Source organism: Sorghum bicolor, chromosome 2 (assembly GCF_000003195.3).
Source record: "Sorghum bicolor cultivar BTx623 chromosome 2, Sorghum_bicolor_NCBIv3, whole genome shotgun sequence".
Taxonomy (NCBI): Eukaryota; Viridiplantae; Streptophyta; class Magnoliopsida; order Poales; family Poaceae; genus Sorghum; species Sorghum bicolor.
In genome coordinates this window covers 59039800-59065822 of record NC_012871.2, presented here as the reverse complement: position 1 = coordinate 59065822, position 26023 = coordinate 59039800, and the positions used below count along the sequence as shown (strand labels likewise).

Genomic DNA, 26023 nt, shown 5'->3' with positions numbered 1-26023 from the left:
GATAGATTAATTATGCTTAATAGATTTGTCTTGCAGTTTCCTGACGAGCTATGTAATTTGTATTTTTATTAGTTTCTAAAAACCCTTCCCGACATCCTTCCGACATATCCGATGTGACACTCAAAAAATTTTCATCTTCAATCTAAACAGGCCCTATTGAGCTTGTAGAGGATTTCGAGGAAATTGTAATTCACCTAAACAAGTTTTTTTTTAGTGGAAATTCACGTGAACAAGTGACAGACCACATTTCAGGAAGGAGGCCCTAATGGACTATATATGGGCCTGATCCATAAACTGTCCACTTCTTTCACGTCGATGGGCGTGGCCAGAAGCCCAAACGTAGTAAGCTCCAGTTGAAAAAAAGTTAGTTAATGGCTCTCTCATATCTAGCGCTTCGGGCCTGCGATGGGCTTCACTTAAATGTTACCAGACCAAGACAGTGTCATCGGGCCATCTCCTCCTTTTCCCTTCTCCCGGAGGAAAAAGACGTTATGTTCAAACTTCAAAGTGGTTGGATTCGGGCCCAGTACCGACCCTTGCAATTTTTTCTTACAAACGCAAGGAAGCATAATAAACGTAACAAACAAAACTCTTATTTGGTTGCAGTCTCCAGTCTGCATCAGAGAATCCGTAACCAATGGCTCCCCTGACATGACATCTCATCAGCTCCAGATTGAACGTTATTATTTTTCTGGAGGAATGGACGTGTCCCCCGAGAAACCTAGCTCCTCTAGCTTCATTCCGATCACGCGGCCCACACGAGAAGTGTTCAAGGCCTGGTTTGGAAAAAATTTCGGATTTCGCTCCTGTAACACTTTTGTTTTTATTTAACAAATATTGTCCAATTATGAACTAACTAGGATCAAAAGATTCGTCTCTCGATTTACAGACAAACTGTGTAATTAGTTTTTGCTTTCGTCTATATTTAATACTTCATGCATTTGCCGCAAGATTCGATGTGACGGGGAATCTTGAAAACTTTTTGAATTTCGGGGTGAACTAAGGCCCTGTTTAGTTTGCCACCCAAAAAATTTTCATCCATCACATCGAATTTTTGGACACATGAATGGAACATTAAATGTAGATAAAAAAATAAACTAATTACACAGTTTAGTTAAAAATCACGAGACGAATCTTTTAAGTCTAGTTAGTCCATAATTAGCCTTAACTGCTACAGTAACCCACATGTGCTAATAATAGATTAATTATGCTTAATAGATTTGCCTTGCAGTTTCCTGACGAACTATGTAATTTATGTTTTTATTAGTTTCTAAAAACCCCTCCCGACATCCTTCCGACATATCCGATGTGACATCCAAAAATTTTTCATCTCCAATCTAAACGGGCCCTAAACAAGGCCCCAGCAAAGCAAAGCAAAGCGACGGGACGAAAAGCATGACAAGATCGTAACGAAGTAACGAACCCCCCAGGCCCCAACCCAAGTCCCCAACAAGCTATTAACAAAGCCGGCGATGCGTTAGTTTCCCCCCGCCGTCGGCAGCCTTTTCCCGTCATGTCCCGCGCGCCGCCGACGGCCGCACCGCGACACGCAGCACCCGTGCCGTGCGTGCGCATCCTATGATTCCTATCCAGCTCGACGACAGCCGCCGTCTCGGCAGGTGCCTCCCATTCCCACACGGCCACACCGGGCAAAATAGCCGACGCGAACCGCGGATCGTCCGTCCTTTTTGGCGTGCGGTGCGGCCCCCCGTTCGGTCCTCGACCGACGACACGCCCGCCCACTCCGCTTTCGGCTCCGCCTTTCGTCGTCGCGGGCTGGCGCGTATAATCTTATCGCCCCGCAAGGCTGCAATATTCGGCTCTGCCTCTGCATGAGGAGTAAGGACTAGACTAATATTCGGTCTCCGTCGGCTTTCGGGCGCTCAACTTGGGCGTGGCCGTGGCCGTGGGGTTCACGTTCGCGTCATGCCGTCAAGGACGTACGATCGACGGCGGGGAGGGAACGGAGGCGAGAGAGCTCACTTCCCCTTCCTTGGCTTTCTGGCCACCGAACCAGAGCCCCGTACGCTGAGATCAATAGATAACAGCGCCTCCTTGACCTTGATTAGCATCTACGAAAGAGAAAGCAGAGAAGGTGGGCGTCGCTCTCCGATGTCCTCCCATCCCCGTCCCCGTCCCTGTCCCACGAAGAATATTTCAGGCGACCAACCGAACCACACCACACGGCAGGCAGAACCAGAACCGAACCGCAGCAGCAGCATGCAGCAGGTCCATGCCATGCCTTGCCCCCGACCGAACCTCTGACTGAATGATGCTCAGCTGCACGCACACCGTGGAATCCAAAAGGCGAGTATATATGCCGCCTGGCGCCTGCGCCGTTCACGCTCCCGGCACGGAGCTGCTTCGTTCACATCCTGTCATCCCTCCACGCGCTAGCGTTTGCTTAGCATCGTTGCTCTCCGAAAGGGAGGAACCTCTTTTTTTTTGTGTGCACCTGTGCGCATCATCGCAGTGCTGCCATCTGTGGGCTGCTGTAGCTGGAAAGCGACACAAAGTAGCTAAGCTAGATCGATCGTATCTTACACCCTCGCTCCCTTGCTAGTTGCTACTACGTGCCATCGTCCCGCGCCTTCTTTGGGGGACGGCCGCGCCTCATGGCCCTTGAAAACCTCGCGCGCACCATCCATTCCCGGCGCTATCCGAGCCACCACCAGCAGGGGCCACTGAAATCCAGGCTCCCTATTTTGTTTTGCCTGCCTCCTGCACTGAGCGTTTGAGCTACTCCGTACAGCTGAACGTCGTTGGGCGTTAGGTGCGTGGGGGCTGCCATCTGCCAAGCAGGCGCTGCCAATGTATGAATTGCCATGACCATGAGCCACAAATAGCGCCAAAAAAAGATTTCGGAGACGGTGGAGTTGGACTAGCCGTGCGCGATCCTGAAATATTGCCTTCTTTTCTCACATATTTATTTAAAGAAAAACAGCAAGATCGCATCGATCAATCATAGCCTGATTAAGTGGGCTAGGAACAATTATATTTCTGGGACCGGCGGCGTGAACCGGGACAGCTCTGAAAATAATTAAATTTGTTGCAGCATGAATGGGACGACTCTGAATGAAATGATTAAGGGCTCAGGAACTCAGGATGTTCATGTTCTGGCTGTACTTGTCTATGTTTAGCAGACGAGTTTAGTAGGTAGTACATTAACTGTTGATGATGCGAACAGTCGAGCCACTCCGATTATATTGATGAATGATGCTGAAGATTTCGCACGAACAGAAATTTCAGTTGTGCTCTTCAATCAATGGTTGGTCTTTTTGGGCGCACACGGTGGTAGCTGATGGTGTTGACTTGCCATCAGCGTAATTTGGCACAATGTTTTAGGTGAACTGCATTTTACGCACTATATATATGTCAACAGTTGGTGTTTCTCGAAAAGACAGTATAATGTTCAGATGTTTATACTGTTTGATTTGAGAACCGTCGTGGATTTTTCTACTGGTTTTGCTTGGAAATTCACATCTGTCTGAATGTGACATGGAAATTCTCTTCATTGAGGTGTTCTTTTTTTTGTTTCAGTAGAACTAACCCCTTTATTTTGGTGTGGGCTATCTTTCCACAAAGTGTCTTTTTCTTCTATTTTCTTTTTTACCAAATCCCACAAATCGATCATACCTGTTCTTTTCCCGTCTGGATATGTAATCGATATTTCCTGGTCGCTTTCACCGGTCTCTATCCCTTCCCAGATGGCAAAATTTGTCGGTTTTTACTCCAAGATAAGTAGGAATCCTCTTTTTCTTACTATGAAAACAAGGTTTTACTGTTCTTGCAAATGTTAATTTGAAGACAAGATCAATCAACTGTCCTAAAGAAAGCAGATAAAGGCTAAAGCCCTATAACAAGACAACACTGCCTGAACCATGACTGATGCCTAAGATTGCAACTTCCCATCCCATCCATTTATTCTTTCCCATAGAATGCAAACAAACTGCAGTCCAGATCAACAGCTGACGGGGCTAAAATAGAGTGGAACGCACACAAAGGCTTCTTCCATCTGGCCAAACGGATGGATCCATTTCACTCTTTCAGGGATGACCCCATCTAATCTAATCTAACCGGTAAAGTGCCAATGAAACTGCCAAACCAACCCCGTGCTGTGGCCTGTGTGTGTGTGTCATTGCTCTAGAACCGGACATTCCAAACCACCAAGATCCCAATTACCAGTTGCCTTCCACGGAGGAAAAGGTGAAAACTTGAAGGTGACTCGGAGGCAACCTCCACCGATCCATTTCTCCCGCCGGTCACCATCTGGAACACCTCACCGTGGGCGGGCTGTGTTTAAGTTTAAACCAAGCAACCTCTCGTGATGACTCGTGAGAGGTGAGATTTTACTTTCGCTGATGGAGAGGCATCAGGAACGTTGTTTTCCCAACAGGGACAGATTTTGCTGTGGATTATTAATTTGACTCGCACAAAGAACTAGTACTATTGTCCTTGTCGTGACTAGGCTCTCGAAGAGTTCCAGCTGTGTAGCACAAAATTCTTCGAAGCGTAATTTTCTCTTCTATATACTACGTGACTAGGCATTGGCGGATTAGTCGAATTGCGTCGTCCCCGCGAGATGGAGTGGTGCTGGTGGATCTAACGCACTCGCAGGTGCCTTTTGCAGATGTTCCTGGTTCAAGTCTAGCTGTAGGTGCTGACAATTCGGCAAAGCAAAATGTCCCGCGAAATCGGGCAGGCGAAGAAGATTCCGCGGGTAGCAGCTACTACTCCTGCCAATACAGGAAGCTGTGACCCTGGAACCCGGTCGGGGCTCTGCCTCTGCGCAGCACGCGCGCGCGTGGCGCTTCCCGGCGATCCCGTGCGCGGGGGGCATGGACCAGCAGCCCCCGTCGGCCGTACAGTACAGCACGCCGCCCCGTTTTTGTCTCGTTCTCGTCACTCCCACTCCCACACGCGGACGCGGACGCGGGCGTGCTGCTGGCCCCCCTGTGGTGGCGGTTTGGACTGATCGGGGAGGGGTGGCGACGATCTGGTGGTTTGCGCCTGGATTTGAGCGCGGGGAGTAGGGTCGGTTAAGTGTTGGGACGTTTTAGCGGATTTGGGCGTACAGATTTGACATGATGTGATTATGGACTTATGGTTTTGCCTTTTCGTCGTGAACTCGTGATGGAGTAGAGACGAGTGCGGCGTGAGGTACCGCGCCACTGTCTGTCTTGCGTGCGCCATCGAAAAGTAGCTGCTTTCTACCGTGGTTTTGCGTGGCTGATGGTTTGTGTTGTGTGTGTCATCTGGAATTCGAGCCAGAATAATTTTGTGAAAAGAGTTGTGAAAATTTCTTCCAAGGAAACTCAAGTTTTTAACGAAGACCAAAATCAATTTCGGATGTGATTGGTTCGTTGATGAGGAGAGCCAGACTCATTCTATGGGCCTGACTGAACTGGGACAAGCCTGGTGCATGCAAGCTCTTACTGTTTAATTGAATAAACGAGTATATACTCGATCAACACAAAAGTTGTTTGGTTGCCTCGAGCCAGGTTCGAATTAGATAGAATCCATCTTGCATTTCCTGGGAGGCTAGCCCGGTGATACATCCTGCATGAGGGCGACCAAGCTCTATATATCCTGTTAGGATTAATTAGATTAATTAATTAGATGATCAATTAGTATATTCCTGTCATTAGGCACATGCTAATGACCGAATCGTCGCGACATCGTTTTAGGCCCCGTAGGCGCCAAGGCATCGTTTTGTGTCACATGTAAAATTACTGTTCACTGATATACAATCATTATCATCCATCACTTTTTACATCAAACACGTTATCACGCACGCACGCTCTGCCAACAACCGCTGACGCAAGTAAGCCAGAGAGAAAGGAGTTCGCCGGAGTTCCACCGGAAACTCACCGGAGAGGTAGAAGATGTCGACCCCTCCACTCCCTTCCATGAACGCCATGGTTGATGCGGTCACCGACGCCGTGGAGGCCGCCATCGCCCGTGGCAACAGCCACCCTGGAGGAGTCCGCAGGTTCATCCTCCAGGGCGCCATCCGCCGAGTCCTCAGGGACATTGGCCAGCACCGTATCGCCCTTCGCCGCCGCCTCGCCACCGGACCGAACGCCGGTGGCCGACCTTCGACGCCACGCCAAGCCCCGCGTTCATCGCGGACACAGTACACCACTGGTGTTTGCCCCCGCCACGGCCCGACCACCTTTGTCCGCCGGGTTGGGGCAACACTGCTGGCCTCGCCGAAGCCGTCGTCGTTGCCGAAGCCGTCCCCGTTCCCGACGCCGACTCCAACGGCGTCGTCCTCGCTCCTTCACCCGTGGAACAGTGGTGGTGGCCCTGCGACCGCGTGCCGGAATGACGACATGCCGGCTTGGCCATCGGGCTTCGCCTACGACTTCGACGTCGCGCTCAACCTTCCTCCAAGCCCGCCGGCGCTCTCTCCGATCAGGACACCATCGACCCGAGGCCGCTCCTACGCCGTCGTCACGGCTGCACACCGCGACGGTCACCGAAGCGCTCTCCCACCCGCGGACGCCCTCGGCGCCGGTTTCGTCTCCTCCTCAGTGAAGGGGGAGGCGACCGGCCGCTCCTGAGCGCCGGCAGTGGGGTCGGTGGGGGGGGGGGGCTCCGCCGCCTCCGGCTCGCAGCGACGGCCACCACGGCCGAAGCTCGCCGGGGACGGGCGGTGCTCTCTCTGCCGGCCGGCCCCCATGGCTAGAGAGAAGGGCTTGGGCCTTGATCTGCCATGGGAGGGAAGGAGGAAGGAGGACAAGACGCGGCGGAGGCAGTTGGCGCGGCGCAGACGGTTGGACGACGGCGGCAGGGGCAGGCGGCGGCGGCGCCAGACCGGCGGCGGCGGGCTGGGGCGGGTGGGCGGTTAGGGTTCCCCAAACCCTAACCGCTCCCCTCCTTATATGCGGCGGCGGGCCTGGCTGGGCCGCGCGCGTGGCCGGCTGGCTGGGCCGCTGGCCTAGCTGGCCGCCTGGGCCCCTTTTTCTTTTTCGTTTTCTTTTATTTTTCTTTCAGCAGTACTATTAAGTTAATTAGCATATGATTTGCTAGTTTATTGATGGCAAGAACATCATTATTTGTATGATTGTTGTTGCTCAGTACCTGCTGTACCTTGTGATTGTAAATAAATTATGGTTTGTTTATATTGTTATACAATCCAAGGCTTATTTCTATTATATTTTTGATATATGTTGTGCACACAAACCCTTTTGCACCACATATATATTATACATTTGTGACTTTGATAATTATTATTCTGATCTGTTAGTGCACCCAAACCTCCTGTTTTGCACTAACATAAAGTTACAATTGGAATTTTATAATAGAAATAGGGTATGTTGGTGCCCCAAACCACAAATTTTGCACCACATACAAGTTAAATTGCTATTTGACTTAGCTACAATTTAACTATGACATCTTTATAATCAGAATCATTTCTAGATTACCATAAGATTAAAATTGCAATATACATATCTTGATTATTTTGGTTAAATATACACAAGGTAATAGAGACTATGGCAAAGGCTGCGTTTAATTCTTCATGAATTATTCTGTCTAGAGACCGTGCCATAGCAGTGATTTAATCACCTATTACTGAGAGGTCTACATCATTTTTTTTGAAATTTGATGATTACCTACATTGTGTTTTTATCCAAAATAAAAGTATTGGATTGTTATATCATCATATTATTTTGATTATACACAAGGTAGTAGAGTCCTAAGCAAAGGCTGCATTTAATTCTTTATGAATTATCTTGCCTTGAGACCGTGCTTAGGCAGCAATCTAAATTGCCTACTATTAAGATCTACTCTTTGTCTATGACATAGAGACTACCTCACTTGTGTTTATCAAAATTAATGGTGATTTGGTTGTATGGTCTACACAATCTCGTGACTAATCACAACAAATCCAACACTAAGATAAGATATAAATCATAAAATATATTGCATTTCAGAATTACAACTCTACCATGTTGTTTTTAATTTACCATAGGGTAAATTAATTAATCCATGGTTGCACATGAACCTGTAGGATTATGACTTCCACTAGGGAATTTGAGGAACTCTCTTTACACGGAGAGAATTATCCTACATGGGCTTCTGATATCAAGATAGCACTTGCATCTCGTAGTCTTTTGACAACGATACAGGACCCCCAAAATGGGGTTGCACCGCAAGAAAAGCAAATTTATCAAGCTTTGGCTTTACTATGGTTTTATATTCATAAGGATTTAAAATCTGAATACCTTATGATTGAGAGTCCCAAAGAATTATGGGACGCTCTTAAAGAACGATATGAACAACAAAAAGAACTCATTTGGCCTGAGGCCAACCATGAATGGAATCACTTACGTCTCCAAGATTTCAAATCTGTGGCAGATTATAACCATGTTGTTCATAAAATTTGCTCCAAGTTGAAATTTTGCGAAAAAGAGCCATCAGATAAAGACAAAATAGAGAAAACACTCTCTACCATGCTCCCATCTGATAGAGTATTGCAACAACAATACAGGGCTCATAATTACCAAGCATATTCTCAGCTTATCCATACATTAACTCAGGCTGAAAAACATGATGAACTCCTTTTAAAGAATCATCATAAGCGCCCTGTTGGTTCGGCGCCTCTACCTGAGGTTCACAATGTACAGGAAAAGCCTAAGAATAAGTTCAAAGAAAAGTTTCCAAAGAACAAATTTGGTAAACGCAAATTCAACAAAAAGCAAAGGTTTAATCACAATAAGAAGAACAAGGACAATGCAAAAGCTCCCAAAAATGACAACAAGTGTCATAGATGTGGAGATTTTTCGCATTTTGCCAAGAATTGCCGTACTCCAAAGCATTTAGTTGCTTTGTACCAAAAGTCCTTAAAAGAGGCTAAGCCTACAGGAGATAAGAAATATGAAGCACACTTCAATCTTGCAACTGAGGCTAACAAGGAAGCGGGTTGTTCCAAGATAGCCCCTAAGGAACAAACCCGTAGTGAATCTCTCAATATTGAAGAGAAAATGCCATCAACAGACAACATGCTCATAGATTTTGAATCTGGAGACATGTTTGGAGATTTAGAATAATCTCATAATCTGAACCATATATATATATATATATATATATATATATATATATATATATATATATTGTTGTAATTAGACTAAGTCATACCTTTATTCTGTGTGCTTGTGTATTGTACATACTTGTTTTGTTATATCAAGTTTGTAACAAGTTACTCATATTGTAATATATCATACTTGATATTCAATATATTATTATTATTATTATTATATACTTGTATGATTCATTTATAGTATTTATTTTCTTTACTATACATATAGATGTCTGATGAACTCAATCCACTGGAGGAAGAATTATGTATTGTGGACTCAGGGGCCACAAACTCTATACTTAGAGAAATTAAATATTTCCAAAATCTTAAGAAAAGAGAAGGGAACATCTTGACTATTGCTGGTCATGATGCGTTAATAGTTGGTTCTGGACGGGCCACTATTACTCTCCCAATGGGTACACAGATTACGATAGAGGATGCATTGTTGTATCCCGAATCAACTCGTACCCTTCTAAGTTTTAGAGACATCCGTAAGAATGGTTTTCATGTGGAAATACATGAAGATAGTAAAGAGGAATATCTTCTCTTTACCAAACTTACGACATTTGGCAAATGAATTTGCAAAAAGATTTCTTCACTCCAACATGGATTGTATTTCACATACATAAAACCTGTAAAACATATTGCTTACAAAATAATTTTCCGAGATGTCGATACATTCCGTAACTGGCATGATCGACTTGGGCATCCTGGAATTGGGATGATGAGGAAAATTATTAGCAATTCTACTAGTCATGACATGGAAAAAGCAAGATTTCCCAAAAATAAAGATTTTTGTTGCACTGCTTGTGCTACGGGGAAATTAATTTTAAGACCATCACATCTTAAAATTAGAGCTGAACCACTAAAATTCCTTGAACGAATTCAAGGAGATATTTGTGGTCCGATTCAACCATTATCGGGGCCGTTCAGGTATTTCATGGTTTTAATAGACGCATACACTAGATGGTCTTACGTGTGTCTTTTATCGACACGCAACCATGCATTTGCTAAAATAATAGCCCAACTTATTAAGTTGAAAGCTCATTATCCTGAACATCGGATTCAATCAATCCGAATGGACAATGCTGCTGAGTTCTCATCCCGTGCTTTCAATGATTATTGCATGGCATTGGGAATTCAGGTTTAGCACTTTGTACCTTACGTCCATACTCAAAATGGTTTGGCTGAATCGTTGATTAAAAGAATCAAACTTATTGCACGACCATTGCTAATGAATTGCAAATTGCCTACGTCATGTTGGGGTCATGCAATCCTGCACGTTGCAGACCTAATCCAACTACGACCAACTGCATATCACGAAACCTCTCCAATGCAATTAGTATGTGGAAATCCTCCGAGTATTTCCCATTTGCGTAAATTTGGGTGCGCTGTATACGTACCCATCTCACCACCTCAACGAACATCAATGGGCCCTCATAGGAAATTGGGTATCTATATTGGATACTCATCTCCGTCAATTATTAAGTATTTAGAGCCTCTTACAGGGGATTTATTTACTGCCTGGTTCGCTGATAGTATTTTTAATGAGGATCTTTCCCGGCATTAGGGGGAGAATTGTACCAAAAAGAATGCCAGGAAATAGATTGGGATGCTAAAGGCATCTCATTTACTGATCCACATACTATAGAAACTGAACAACAAGTTCAAAGAATCATTGATTTGAAAAATATTGCAAACAATCTGCCAGACGCTTTCATTGATCATAAAGGTGTCACAAAGTCTCTACATCCTGCAAGGAATGTGCCTGAACAAGTGGAGGTACCTAATAAAACCACTCAACCCCAATTTGGTAAAAAGAGGGGGAGAAGCACTTCTAAGAAACAGGATCTAATTATTGACAAGCAAAGACACCCAAAGGACACATATTGTCCATCAACTAACTCAGTTATGCGCATAAACACTGAGGCTGAAACAGCTGAAAACCCTCGATCCATCATCTTGGGAAATCATGATGAACCTTTAAGGGTAGACGAAATTTCTATAAATTTCGCTGAGACTGGAGAGTCTTACAATCGTAAGTCCATAATTGTCGACATTTATTTCTCTGAAGAAATTGCAAATATCATCCAAACTGATACAGATCCCAAGTCCATGGCTGAGTGCAAGAAGCGCTCAGATTGGGATAATTAGAAGATAGCAATTCAAACAGAGATTGCCTCGCTTTATAAAAGGAAAGTGTTTTCGGCTGTCATGCCAACACCCCCTGGTATCTTCCCTGTGGGATACAAATAGGTTTTTGTCCGCAAAAGGAACAAAAACAACGAAGTAGTGAGATATAAATCAAGGCTAGTGGCACAAGGTTTTACGCAAAGACCTGGCGTTGATTTCAACGAAACTTACTCTCCAGTAATAAGCGGAATAACATTCCGATACTTAATAGCATTGGCAGTACAAAATCGTCTATCTATGCAGTTGATGGACGTCGTGACCGCATATTTATATGGGTCATTAGATTCGGATATATACATGAAGGTTCCAGATGGAATCAATATACCGAACCCGAAGGCAAATCGCAATATGTATTGCGTAAAGTTGCAGAAGTCATTATATGGCTTAAAGCAGTCAGACCGAATGTGGTACAATCGGTTAAGTGAATTCCTTAAGCAAAAGGGATACACAAATAATGATGATTGTCCTTGTGTCTTCATTAAGAAGTCATCAACTGGATTCTGTATTATATCAGTTTATGTTGATGACCTCAATATTATCGGCAATGGATCCGATATTGATGAAGCATGTCATCATTTAAAGACGGAGTTTGAGATGAAGGATTTGGGTCAAACCAAATTTTGCTTGGGTTTACAACTTGAGCACTTACCTTTTGGTATATTCATATACCAATCTACCTATGTCCAAAAGATATTGAAAAAATTCAATATGGACAAGTCATATCCAACAAAAACATCGATGGTAGTAAGGTCCTTAGATGTGGAAAAGGATCCATTTAGACCTCGGGAAGAGAATGAAGAGATATTGGGACCACATTTCCCATATCTCAGTGCCATAGGAGCACTAATGTATCTTGCTAACAATACCCGGTCGGATATTGCATTTGCAGTAAATCTGCTGGCAAGACATAGTGCTGCACCTACCAAACGCCATTGGGTAGGAGTCAAAACGGTATTTAGATACCTTAATGGCACAAAAGATCTTGGATTATTCTATAGCAGAAATCAAGATCCAATTTTGTTAGGATATACAGACGCTGGTTATCTATCAGATCCACATCATGGTAGATCCCAGACGGGCTTTGTTTTCTTACAAGGTGGTACAACAATATCTTGGAAGTCTTCAAAGCAGACACTAACGTCCACCTCTACCAATCACTCTGAAATAATTGCTTTATATGAAGCATCACGCGAATGCGTATGGCTTCGCAGAGTAATTCACCACATAACGCAATCATGTGGTATTGGTACAGCTGAGACACCGACGATTATCTTTGAAGATAATTCGGCTTGTGTTACTCAGATGGAGTCAGGATATATTAAGAGTAATATGACTAAGCATATTATTCCCAAATTATTCTACCCTTATGAGCTCCAAAAGAATGGAGAAATAGAGATCTTGCAAACGAAATCTTGTGATAATCTAGCAGATATTTTCACAAAATCTCTACCATACTCCACATTCAAGAAATGTGTTGATGGAATTGGTATGAGAAAGCTTAAAGATTTGCAAAGATCAGGGGGAGAATCTCTCTAAAAGATATTCTACTTCATCATTATATTATACTCTTTTTCCTTTATATGAGTTTTACTATATTAAGAGCTTTCTCACATAAAGTTTTTAATGAGGTAATAGTAACACAAGGTGATTGTCATATTATCTATTTTTCCTCATCGAGGTTTTTCAAGGATAAGATTTGACATTTTGATCTCTGATCAAATTGTTTTAGACTAAGTCTTTAGGTTACCTAAAGGGTCTATTAACATTGATTTCATATATATCATGGGATTTCTCCTTATTTTTCCCACTGGGTTTTAGGGAGTTTTACCTGGTATATCCATATACTTTGGATTTTTCCCACAGGGTTTTTCTAAAGCTTCAAGACATTTACTGATGAACAAGAAACGGTGCCCACAAGAAGATTAATTGATCAAGGGGGAGTGTTAGGATTAATTAGAATAATTAATTAGATGATCAATTAGTATATTCCTGTCATTAGGCACATGCTAATGACCGAATTGTCGCGACATCGTTTTAGGCCCCGTAGGCGCCAAGGCATCGTTTTGTGTCACTGACACAAATAACTGCCTCTTGTATATATATGTAAAATTACTGTTCACTGATATACAATCATTATCATCCATCACTTTTTACATCAAACATATCCAACTAATCGTTGGGCTCTTGCACACCACGAGCTAGGTCAGATCTGTCGCAGTCAATCAATCATGCTCTTTCTATGAACATGTTTGTATCAAATCAAATGGGAATAAGAAACAATGATCATATGGAAAATCAAATGTTCCACTCCTTACAAAGCAACTATTCAAAATAGATTTAATCAAATATTTTCAAAAAAGTAAATAACAAGAATTTACTAGAGATATACTAATATAGAAGAGACAACATATATAACCAACGACAAGACCTCCATAACAACAAAACTCCCACATAAAGGTAAACACCGGCTAGACAACCACTACAACAATGCACAACCGAAAAAACCACAACAACACCAGCAAAACAAAACATGGCCTGCATGCCACAACCAGAAAGAAGGGGTGTGGGGTTTCCTCTAAGGGATGTCTCTAGGGAGGGAACCAACATTTGCAGATATCGACAATGCCAATCAAAAATCTAGGACAAGGTTTTTCAACCTAGAACCTAAAGGGAGAGGGGACTTTACAACAATATCCCCAACAAGGAACATGGCGTCAAGACTTCACCATTGTTGGCCTTAGCAGGGATCTTAGACTATCCACAACACATCGATGCTGATTTTTTTTGCAACTGCCACCTCATAACAATGCCCTGTACTATTGTATCATCACAACATCGGCATCAATGCTTGTCAGAACAGCATAGTGAAGAGCTACGTGCGACAGAAGTGCAGGTGAGGACCAACGGTCGGATAAAAATGTTGTTTAATTTGCCAAGCACCGGGGAAGGAACATGCCTTAGTGCTAGTTTTTTTAACTCAGCATCGCCCATAATGGTATGACTCCATTCTGAAATAAGAGAGAGAGTTTCAACATTGACTTTTTCAATGTTGTGGATAGTCTTTGGAGAGCCTTTGTTTGATAGTCCATCCAACCCTACTCACACAACCCTACCAAACAAAGGGGCACACCTGCCACACCACAACAAACCACCACTAATGGGAGACGTTGCCATAGAGACTAAGCCACATGCAGGCATGACTTGTCACCAATACATCGACCCACAAGAATCATCACCAACCCATTATAAACCGGCCAATGTGGCCTCCACAACCTCTTGATGTAAATGGAACAAAGTTGTTGATGTTGTCGCTGCAACAAGCCAACTGTCGAGCTTTCTAGCAGTGGCCACATGGATCCTTCACCTGAGCTATCGTCCAATAAGAACCGCCTTCTACTAGCCTAGCTCTACACTAGCGAGATGGTGAAAGGTTCTAATATGGCAAGAGGAGGGGTGAATAGCCTATTTAAAAATTCTATAAAGTACAAGAGTAACAAATTAGTATGACAAGAGATGTAATATAAGTTTGCTCTAGCTCTATAAGGGTTGCAAGCCACCTATCTAATAATTCTAGTTGCTATGATCTCTAGTCAAGCAAAAACTATGTCACTACAAGCTCTCGCAGCTAGCTACACTAAAGAGCTCAACTTGGTGAAAGAACTAAACTAGCACAAGCAAGACAAACTCTCAAACTAATTACACTAAAGAGCTTATTACAACTAGTTTGCGGGAATATAAATAGAGAGGATGTGATCTTGATACTGCCGTGTAGTGGATGAAACCAATCACCAAGATATGAACCAATCAATCACCGAGAGAATGTCAATCAATCACAATTGAGACACATAATTTTTCTCCCAAGATTCACGGCTTGTTGAACGCTAGTCCCTATTGTGTCGACTAACACTTGGTGGTTTGGTGGCTAAGAGGTGTTACATGAACCTTGTCCTCACGTAGGACACTGTAAGAACCTACCCACAAGTAAGGTAGTTCAATGACATGAGCAATCCACTAGAGTTGCATTTGGCCCTCCGCTGGGGAAGGCACAAGAACCCCTCACAACCACCAAGAGTAACAAGAACACTGCAGCCACAACGATCTCCAAGTGCCACTAGATGCAATCACTCATACAAATACACTTAGAATCACTCCCAATCTCTCAAAGATAATGAATCTATAAAGGATATTAGTAGGATATATTTGCTTAGACTCACAAGGATATCAAGTATGTCAAAGTGCCAAGAGAATGAGCCCCAAGTCGACCAAACACTATTTATAAGCCCCCAAAGAAATAGAGTCGTTGGCTCTTTGTTCTCACAGAACTTGGGGTGACCGGACGCTCTGGTCTAATCGACCAGACGTAGACCCTAGCGTCCGGTGCTCGGATGTGTTGCCACGTGTCCTCTGCCCTTGAACCTCACACCAGACGCTCTTCACAAGATGACCGAACGCTGGATCCCTAGGGTCTGGTCACTACTCAGAGAGGTTCCAAAATGTGTTTTCACCACCGGATGCATTCGGTGCTTAGTGACCGGACTCGCGCTAGCGTCTGGTCCTCAAGAGCGCTACACCTAGCCTTGCGTTAGCGTACATCAGCACTGACCGGACTCACCTGCCACATGTCTGATCTGCAGCTCTAGCAATCCCAGAAAGTGATTGGATGCGTAGGTCCCTGCGTCCGGTACTAAACCCTGAGAGCAAAGCCTCTATGCTTACCAGACAGAACTGTCCGGACATAGCCACTGCGTCCGGTGCTTCTGGCACCAACATTCACTGAGTGTTTCTCCAATGACTTTCTCAACTCTTCTCTACCTCTCAAACTTCATCTTCTTTGCAAATATACTAACACCACCAAGTGTACCACCTTGTGCATGTGTGTTAGCATATTTTCATAAACATTTTCAAGGGTCATGTTATCACACTAGGTTCTAAATGCATGCACATAAATATAACACCTAGTGGCACTCGATAGACTGCTTATTAGCCAAAGATTTCCCCTCTTTATAGTATGACTCTTGATCCTAAATGTGATCACATCTTCTATGGTGTCTTGATCACCAAAACCAAAACCCTAAGAAATATCTTTGCCTTGATCTTCATAGGGTTTTGTTTTCTCTTTCTTCTTTCCAAGTTGAGCACTTGATCATCTTGTGGTCACCACCACCATCACCATGATCCTCTAGCTCCACCACTTGGCATGGGACTTATCATTTCATGTCTACACACTTAGCATAATGATTAGTTTCTAAGTTTCATCAATTATCAAAACCAAACTAGGGCTTCAAATGGTCATCGTAGGCATGCATGGACACCCATCATCATTTTAGTCCTCCTGAATTGTAGCCAAACTAGTAGTCATCAGCCTATTACGGATCACCATCCATCCACTTGTCAAATAGGTCACCACCAAAACCAACTACAAACAACAAAGTTGATAGAAAACATATCATTGACCATTGAAACTAATGATGGTAATCAAATTAGGACAAATTTTCCAACACGTAACAAAATTAAATGGACCGCTTTGCTCGAGAATAAGGATGACACTTTCATTATCTAATCTCTTTAAGCAAAGAAATTCATAATGACCAAATCAATGTTAGGTTGTATAGGCTATGTAGTGGCAAACTGAGAATGTACCACAAAGGTAGACCAATATATATTTGAGAGTTTTCATGAATAATTGATTTAATCCAATCTAGTAAAACCATCAAAAGCAATGTGTATCTTTATACCAATTGATGGTAATCAAAGAATTATTAATTTGATTTCAGAGTACTTTTTTAAAATAAAATTTTGGGCAAATAAGTCTTCCCTATCCCATCTCATCCTAAGACAGTGAGGGGCTCTAAACTAAAACGATCAAATGAAACTGATTTTTTCTAACCAATCTGCCCTCACACTTCTCTCCAAATAAAGCGACATATAATTCTATAGGAAAATATAGAAACTCCATCTTATACATAATTGTGAGATTTTCTTTGCTACAGTCTAGTCATAAGGAATCATGATGCGCCTGTTTAAGGTAATTTTTTTAATGCTGTATTGATTTCTTAAAAGCGCTTAAAATACTTGTCACTTTGTGCTTTACTTGTGAGAAAATACGAATTACTCCTAAATGATTGTGTAGTTATAGTAAGTTTTACCCTAATATCAAGCCACAAGTGGTTTCTTTGTCACGATCCGTCGGCTTTGCCTTTCGTTTGGGAGTAAGTTTCCCCATCCGCAATTAGGTTTGGTCCTTCAATCCATCTGTCAATTTGTTTCCGGCCTCTGGGCTATGACGATGATATTCAGTTTTGCTTTTGCTCCTCCGCCAACGAGTTCAGTCCATACAGGAATTTCTTTTTCTTTGCTTCTTCCAATTGGGAGTTCTTGTGCTTTCTTGATCTTTGAACCGCTGACCCTTGCCGAATAAAAAAAAAGTTTCCACCACTAAATTGTTGATGTAGTTAAGATTAAAAATAAAAGCTATCTGATTAAAACTTATACCGATCGATGGTCCAACTAATCAAACAGTTGGAGAGTATTAAAATTAAGTTATGATGTATCTACGAGTACATATTTTTGTACTTTACAATAAGAGAATATAATCATATTTTAATTCGATAAAACATTGCCGTACTATTGTTAATATTAATTTAGATTACAGATGTTTTTTTGACCCAAAAGACCGTGGGGGAGTTCCCATGGTAGATTACAGATGTTAGGGTCATTATATGAAATAAATTATAGTTTTTAAATTTTATATAAATGATAAAACATAAGTAGTGACATTCCCATTATTGTTTGTCATCAATAGCTGGTCACTTTTTTTTTCTTCCGTTGCAATGCATGGACATGTTTGATTGTAATGTCTTAAGTAACATAAGCACAGCTTGGAATCATAAAACGATTTGTAGTAGGTTAAATAGATATGTTAACTTTTGTACCCAAAATTCCTTAGCAACTTGGAAGTGAAACACCAAGGCCTTGTTTAGTTCCCAGAAAATTTTGCAAAATTTTTCAGATTCCCCGTCACATCGAATCTTTAGACGCATGTATGGAGTATTAAATATAAACGAAAATAAAAACTAATTGCATAGTTTGGTCGGAATTGATGAGATGAATCTTTTGAGCTTAGTTAGTCCATGATTGGACAATATTTGTCACAAACAAACGAAAATGATACAGTACCTGTTTTGCAAAATTTTTTGGAACTAAACAAGGCCCAAGATTAGGGGAAAAGGTTATGTGCATTACGAGTATTGATGACTAGACCCTGCATCGCTGACTTTATGGCGACCTAAAGGAGGCATGAGTGAACTGCATAGTATCCTTTTCCAAATCCGCACGGATGCACCATAAAAAGAAGCGAATCTCACATCCCACACGCATTTGATGAGGGGGCAATTCATTATTGCGTGACAAGAATCTTCTCTGCTATAAGAAACGGCAAATCATATAATTAATAATAAAATGATCCTCGTTCCTAATGGAAGGTGCCGACACAATCACTCGGCTAGAAAAGGCAACTAATGACGCGATGCTGAAATATCCAGCCTTATATATTAGTAGTAACACCCAGTTATCATTGGAAGTTTTATGGTGTACGTATATAGAAAATTAAGTTCCTTCCACATCTCAAACAAAAATAATCTTCCTTCCATATCTTGGCACCTGAGGTGGATCCCATCGAGACCAATCGTCGTTCGATGGCCACGGAATATAGAAGTCGTCGATGCGCTCCTACCATAATATGCACCGTTCTTTCCCCCTGTGGGCAGAGCACGTCGGTGCGCGGCCGCCGTCCTTTCCACCTGTGGGCTGAGCGCGGCGGAGACGCTCAGCCGCGCACCACCGTCGTCGACGCCGAGTCCATTTCCCTTTCTTGTGCCGTGCAAAGCCACCAAAGTGAACAAGGAAAGCATAAAAAAAAAGAAGAAGAACGCGGGGGGGGGGGGGGGGGGGGGGTTTGGAAAGGGAAGGCGACGCACACGCACGCAGCGACGGGTCGTTTGGGGTTTGGACGGCGCACCGCACCGGCGTGTTCGGGTCAGTCGGCCGGTCAGAGGTTGTTATTTGGCCCAGTCAGCCTCCACCACTTCAACCTAACCCCCCGCGCGACACCTGGTCGCACGCGAAGCAGACGCCCCACCCGCCCCGCCCCGCCCGGGCCTTGGCGTACACGCGCCCGCCGTCCCTCCCGCCGCCGCCCGGAGTCCGGAGGACACCGGCAAGGGCCTCGCCGGCGTCCTGATCGCGAGTCTGCGCTCGGACGGGGCGGGTTCGGCGTGCGCGCACGCCTTTCCGTCTGTGTGTGTGTAGCGGCTCGGCTCGGCGGCCCGGCGCGTCACGTCAATGTGTAGGTGCGCGACCCCTGTAGGCTGTAGCGCGACGCGGTCTCTCTTTTGAAGCCCGGCCCCTGCCGCCTGCCCCGCCCTCGCCGTCGGAGCCCCCATCGAGATCGAGCCAGTCGCTCTCGATCCCCCCGGCCCCTGCTGCTGCCCTCTATCTTTCCTCCACCTCCTCCCCTCCTCTCGTCTCCACTGCCTGCCCCGCTCCATACGGCTGGTGACGCGTTGTTTTCTTCGCCCCTCTTCTTCCGCGGGTGCGGTGTAGAAAGCCAGCCAGCCAGCGAGCGGCGCGCGGTAGTAGGCAAAGGGTCGATCGGTAGCTCGTCCCGTCCCGTCCCGTTGCCCCGCCGCTACGTACCTCGCGGGTACGTGGCTTCCTTCCATGAGGTGTCTGCTGCCTTTGGATGGTGGATTAGCCTAGCCGCCGGGCGTCTCGTTGGGCGTTATGGTCGCGGGTCCAGCCATGGACGCCGGAGGTGGAGGAGGAGGAGGCGGCGGCGGCCGTGCGGGAGTGAGCGCACCCGCCGCGGCGAACGGCTCGTATGGACTCGTCCGCACCGTGGTGGGGTACTCGACGTCGCCGCTCTTCTTCTGGTTCCTCACCGTCTTGCTCGTCGCCGTCATCCACATCGTCTCCGGCTCGTCCAAGCCCTCCTCCAGCTCCAGGTAAAACCCAAAACTTTCTTGAATTCTGATCGATCGTGTCCATCGGCGTGTTCCTTGGCACGACGGGTTTGTTGATGGGCTTTTGTCTCTCTTGCAGGGCCGACGAGGAAAGGGAGAGGGAGAGGGAGAGGAAGGAGAGGGAGAAGGCGCGCCGCGACAGGGAGAGGGAGGCGTCGGGCAGGGGAGATGACCGGGTTCTGGAGATGATGCGTAGTTTCAGCTTCATGCAGGCGACCGAGGAGGATTACATGGAGGGTATGACCGCGTACGACTACAACTACAACGGCGTTGACGCCGGCGGCACCGCGCACGGGCCTGTTGCCCCCGAGCCGTTTGCGCCGTCGCCGGCGTCGACGGCGGCGAGCCTCAGCTTCAAGTTTCAGCACCAGATGCATGAAATTCCAACGGAGCCGGCGGCTGTGGTTTCGAGAGAATTCACGGCAGCGAGAGAAGAGACGGCGGCTGTGGTTTCGAGAGAATTCACAGCAGACAGAGAAGAGGATGAACGAGAACGAGAGGAAGAGAAGGAATCACTGGCTCCGTTGCAATCGGCAGACAAACAAGAACACCAACACGAAGCAGAGGAAACAGAGTTCGTGGTGGAAGAGGAGGTAGAAGAGCAGAGCAGAGAGGTTGTGCAGGAGGAGGCAGCGCCACCGAAGATCGTCGCGACCACGCACAACTATCAGTTCTTGACGGAGCGCGACTTCCGGGGGTTCGTCAGGGAGCCGGAGGCCATGACGGTGCGCGTGCAGGAGTCTTTCGTGCCGCCGTCGCCGCCTCCGTCGCACCACCAGCCCGAGGAGCGACAGGTTGTCGACGTCGTCTCCTCCCGCAGCGGCCGGTTCCTCACGGAGAGGGACTTCCGGCCGGCGGATGAGCCCGACGTGTGCGAGAGCGTGGCGTCGTCCGGGAAGAGGGCGCCGTCGCTGAAGCCGAAGCCTGCGAGCTCCATGTCCGTCGCGTCCATGGGCGGCGGCGGCGCCGTCGCCGCCAGGACGAGCTTCGCGTCGGAGTTCTCCGGTTTCGGCGACTCCGACTCCGAGTCCAGCGCCAGCGACGGCTACTCGGTGAAGGATCTCGTCGTCGACTCCGACAGCGACTGGTTCCTCTCGGAGAAGGACTTCCCGACGTCTGCGCGCGACTCCGGCAACCTCAAAAGTTACAAGGCCAAGGTGCTCAAGGCCATCGAAGCCCTGGAGGCGGCGTCCAAGCTGGAGCCGTCTTACCAGGACTCAGCGACGACGACTGTGTCGCCGGGCTCGGTCCAGCAGGGCTCACCAGACACCATTCCCGATGGTTCTCCCAAGTTCCCTGAGGACATGTGGTCTCGCAGCCCTTCGCCGGACGTCGAGTACAAAGAGGACGAGGAGAAGGTAACAAGAGAAGCTGAAGCACAGTATGACGAGGACATCGAACGGAGAAGCACGGCGGAAGAGGAGGCGGGCATCGACATGAGCGACGATGACGAGCACTCATCGGGCGGCGAGAAGGTAGAATCTGGACCAGCCTATGATCTGGCTCCTGTTGCTGACGACTGTATGGACCATTCGGAGAAGGAAATCATCACTGTACATGATCACTCAGGAGGTGAAGCTGCTTCTGATGCTCAAAGAAGTCCAAAGGCAGTCTCTGAGAGAGAATTAGCTGTCGTGCCATCAGATCAAGATGCTGGCCCAGTCAAGAGAAGTCCGGAGCCATCGGAGCAGGAATTTATTGGTATGGTTGATCATTCACTTGAGCACAGTTCTGACGACCGGAAGGAAACTGCCAGCGAAAGCGATCAGTCATATGAAATAGTATTTGATGACAAAAGGAGGCCGGAGCCTCCAGAGACTGGATTCGTTGGTACGAGAGATCACTCACATGAGCTTATTTCTGATGTTTGGAAAGAGATTGTCAGTAGAAACGATCAGCCACGCCTAGCGGCTCATGCTGATGAGGAAGGCCTGGATACAACTGATCGTTCAAACGGTCTTGTTTCTTATCAGAAGAAAGTGACTTTCAGTACTACAAATGATCAGGCATATGCTGCATTTTCTGATGAGAAGAGCGTCCCAGAGACTCCAGAGCAAGAATTCAGTCTAACCGACCGTCGAAATGGAGTAGTTCCTGACGCCAAGAACATTTCAGAGACCAAAGAAGATGAGGAACAAGACAGTGCAAATGATGATTTGGACAATGCAGCTCGACAGGCCTACATTTCAGTCACGGGGAAGGCAAAGGTATATGACGAAGATGGGGAGGATCCGGAAGCGAAGTGGAAGGATTTGACAGACGAGGAGGAAGACGAGCTGGAGTCACTGTGGGAGCACCAAGACCTGATAGAGCAGCTGAAGCTTGAGCTGAAAAAGGTCCGGTCGATCGGGCTGCCGACGATCCTTGAGGAGTCGGAGACACCGAAGGCTCCAATGGAGGACCTCAAGCCTTGGAGGATCGATGCTAAGTTCCTCCGTGAAGACCCGATGGACGAGCTGAACAAGTTCTACAAGAGTTACAGGGAGAGGATGAGGAAGTTTGACATTTTGTGCTACCAGAAGATGTATGCAATAGGTATGCTTAATTTCTTCAGACGTAAGCTTATGTACCTTTGTTTATCTCTGATTCCAGCAATGTTGGGCACTTATTTAGTTGGGTGCAATCGGAAAGCTTTCTAATTTACCCATTTAACTCTGAGTTTTTTTTTGAAACATTTAACTCAGAGTTAGAATCAAGAACTGCATTAAAAAAAAGTTAAGGTAAAGGATTGTTAAGGTAGACTTACTCTGAAACAATGTGCATTTCTTTATGATAGTTAAATTAGGCTGGAAGTCTAAAATACTAGTCAAGTTTCATTCTGCTAAGAATTCTTGATTAACCGAGCAATTATTTTCTTGAATTATACATGCATGCATCGAGAAAAGAGAGCTTTTATCTAGTCATCTAACCTGTAAGCCTTGTTAAGTACTCCCTCTGTCACAAATTTTCAGGCACATAATTTTGTTTCTTGGTACGCACATAAAAGTCATGTATATATATAAAAAAACAAATGACATATAATTTTGGCTGCAGATTTCCTACAGCTCAGAGGCCCCCAGCAGTCCAGCAACTCTCTAAAGTCCCTGTCGCCAACGGTGGCGTCCATCCTGTCACACAATTTCCGGTCATCTCGTCGGAGATCTCCCGAGGACCCATCGGAGCGGTTCCTCAAGGAGCTCCGCTATGATCTGGAGACGGTGTACGTCGGGCAGATGTGCCTGTCATGGGAGTTCCTCCGGTGGCAGTACGAGCAGGCCCGTGACCTCCCGGAGTCGGACTCTTACCACAGCCACCAGTACAACGTGGTGGCCGGAGAGTTCCAGCAGTTCCAGGTCGTGGTGCAGAGGTTCGTCGAGGACGAATCGTTCAAAGGCCCTAGGCTGCCGAACTACATCAACAACCGATGCGTTCTTCGCAATCTCTTGCAAGTGCCCGTGATTAAAGGTTAGGATCATTTCAGACTTCAGTCAGAGCTGAGATTAGTTTAGCTAGTAGTTCATGTTTGTCCTGCACTTTCAATGAACACACAAACATTGACCCTGATGCATACATTTTGGGTTATACAGAGGACAGCTTGAAGGACAGGATGGAGGATCAGCGCAAGGGGAACTACGTGATAACCAGTGAGGAGCTGGAGGACATCATGGAAGAGGCGATGCACATCATGTGGGAGTTCATCAAGGCTGACAGAGTCGAGGCGACGACGACGACATCGGTGCTCAAGGGCTTGTCGAGCACCCACGTCGAGCTCCAGGACCCCATGGATCATGATCTCATGGCGCACATCCATTCCACCTTACAGAAGGTAAGGTTGCAACAGAGTGCAGGGCTGCAGGCAAAATATATATGATTTGCTACAGTTGCTAGCAGTAAGTGTAGGAGTGCTAGTCGTGTGACGATGTGCGTGAAATCGTTTGCAGAAAGAGAAGAGGCTCAAGGACCTCCTCAGGACGGGCAACTGCATCGTGAAGAAGTTTAAGAAGCCCAAGGAGGACAGATCGAACCAGAACCTCTTCTTCTCGCAGGTGGACATGAAACTGGTGGCGCGGGTGCTGAGGATGCCGAGGATCACCAGCGAGCAGCTGCAGTGGTGCAAGGCGAAGCTCGACAAGATCATACTGGTAGATCATAGGAAGATCCACAGGGAGGCTTCATTTTTGTTGTTTCCCTGTTGAGAGAGTACATATATATGTTTTCTTCTTTTCTTTTGTTCTTCTCTTTTGCTCGATAAAAAAATATATCTTCACCATGTAATCATTCCACGGGTGTAGGAATTTTTTTAACCTTTTGGTAATTCAGTTTCTTATATACGTAGGTTCATAGTTATAATTCATAGTTATAATTGTAACTTTAGAAACAGGCCACAGTTTACAGTGTCCATGGCGCTTCCATGATACCTTCATTACGTAGAAATTACAGTCATCGCAATATACATACTCCATTTCCTCTTTAGTAGAAGGAACCGTCTTTTACCACTGGTCCATCCCAACTGTGCTGCAAGGCTGCAAGACAGTTTTTAACTGCACTGCCATTCCTGGACCTGGATGAGCAGTTCGTATGCCCTTTCTGTTCGCCACATGAGTCATATAATGACCACCTCACATTAGCTAGCTGATCTAACAACCCAAGTACTTGCTGCAAACACTGTACAGTACTGTACCCGGGAACAGGAGCACACATATCATCTCATAACTGAAAGCTGACGAAACTAAATCAAGCCTTTCACTCGAACCTTCTACAATAATAAGCATAGGTTGTCTGACTCGCACAAAATAGACAAAAGACTTACTTCAAGGCTCACTTTTTAGCTAGGTGGACGTTTCTAGCTTCTAATCCTGCTAATGAGCAAATCACCTTAGGCCTTGTTTGGATGTAGTCGTATTCACATCAATCCACATGTGTTGAGATGGATTGGAGTGGAACTTGAACTAAATTCCACTCCAATCCACACCAACACACATGGATTGAAGTAAATACGACAACATCCAAACAAGGCCTTAATGTGCTCCAACTCTTGGCATGGATCCAACTGCCCAGCTAAGTGCGGTGCTTGTTGTACAATATATGGATTGTACCTTCATTGCAGCCTCCTACTGCTGATTTAATAAATTTATTATTTGACAAAAAAAAAGTAGGCTGAGTAGGCTCAACAGTAGACACTAAGAGTGTGTTTGGTTGACCTCTAAATTTGGCTTTTTGCTTGAATGAGCCAGGTTTAGACTGTTTGGTTGTCTCACCAGCCCCTAGAGCCAGGCTTCATCTAGCGTGTCGTACAGCCAGGGCCAGGGCCAAGTAGAAACACCACGTTAGTGTTTCTTCTGAAGCCAGGTTTCGGCTGGCTCCGCGATTTATTCTCGTCACCTCCTAGTCTTCACTCTCGTTCACTTCCGTTGCTAGTCCTCTCCGCCAGTGGTGTTCCCCTGCTCGTCCTCCCCACCGGTGGTGGTCCCCTACTTGTCCTCGCAGGTGCTCCTCCATCCGATAGTGTGACGGGATACGAAGGCTCAAGCAACGGCAGTTCCGCACGCACCAGCAACTGGGCGAGCTCCACACCCTTGCCGGGCCCCATGCTCAAGCTCATCGGCAATTGAGTTCCTCTCACCGCCTCCTTGTCATTCCCCATCCTCCTCCCCCACCGGCGCTCCTTTCTCTGCCCACCGGTGGTCCTCCTCCCCGTTGATTCCAAGAGCTCATAAATCCATGGATGGAGCTCGCTCGCGCCGTG

At 45.8% G+C, this 26023-nt stretch overlaps 1 protein-coding gene across 1 annotated transcript; it reads left to right on the top strand.

The window, feature by feature from the left end:
• On the top strand, positions 19690–24750 carry LOC8060245. Its single transcript, XM_021453206.1, has 5 exons — positions 19690–20280; positions 20378–22833; positions 23332–23742; positions 23865–24103; positions 24219–24750. Exons 1-5 carry the CDS (start codon positions 20060–20062, stop codon positions 24471–24473), a joined length of 3582 nt encoding a protein of 1193 aa, XP_021308881.1. The 5' UTR covers positions 19690–20059; the 3' UTR covers positions 24474–24750.

Excerpts from the sequence above, each read along its gene's own strand:
- LOC8060245 (XM_021453206.1), top strand. The coding sequence starts at position 20,060 with ATGGTCGCGGGTCCAGCCATGGACGCCGGAGGTGGAGGAGGAGGAGGC. Across the intron at positions 22,834-23,331 it reads CCAGAAGATGTATGCAATAG|ATTTCCTACAGCTCAGAGGC; the intron begins GTATGCTTAATT and ends TTTTGGCTGCAG. Across the intron at positions 24,104-24,218 it reads TCCATTCCACCTTACAGAAG|AAAGAGAAGAGGCTCAAGGA; the intron begins GTAAGGTTGCAA and ends AATCGTTTGCAG.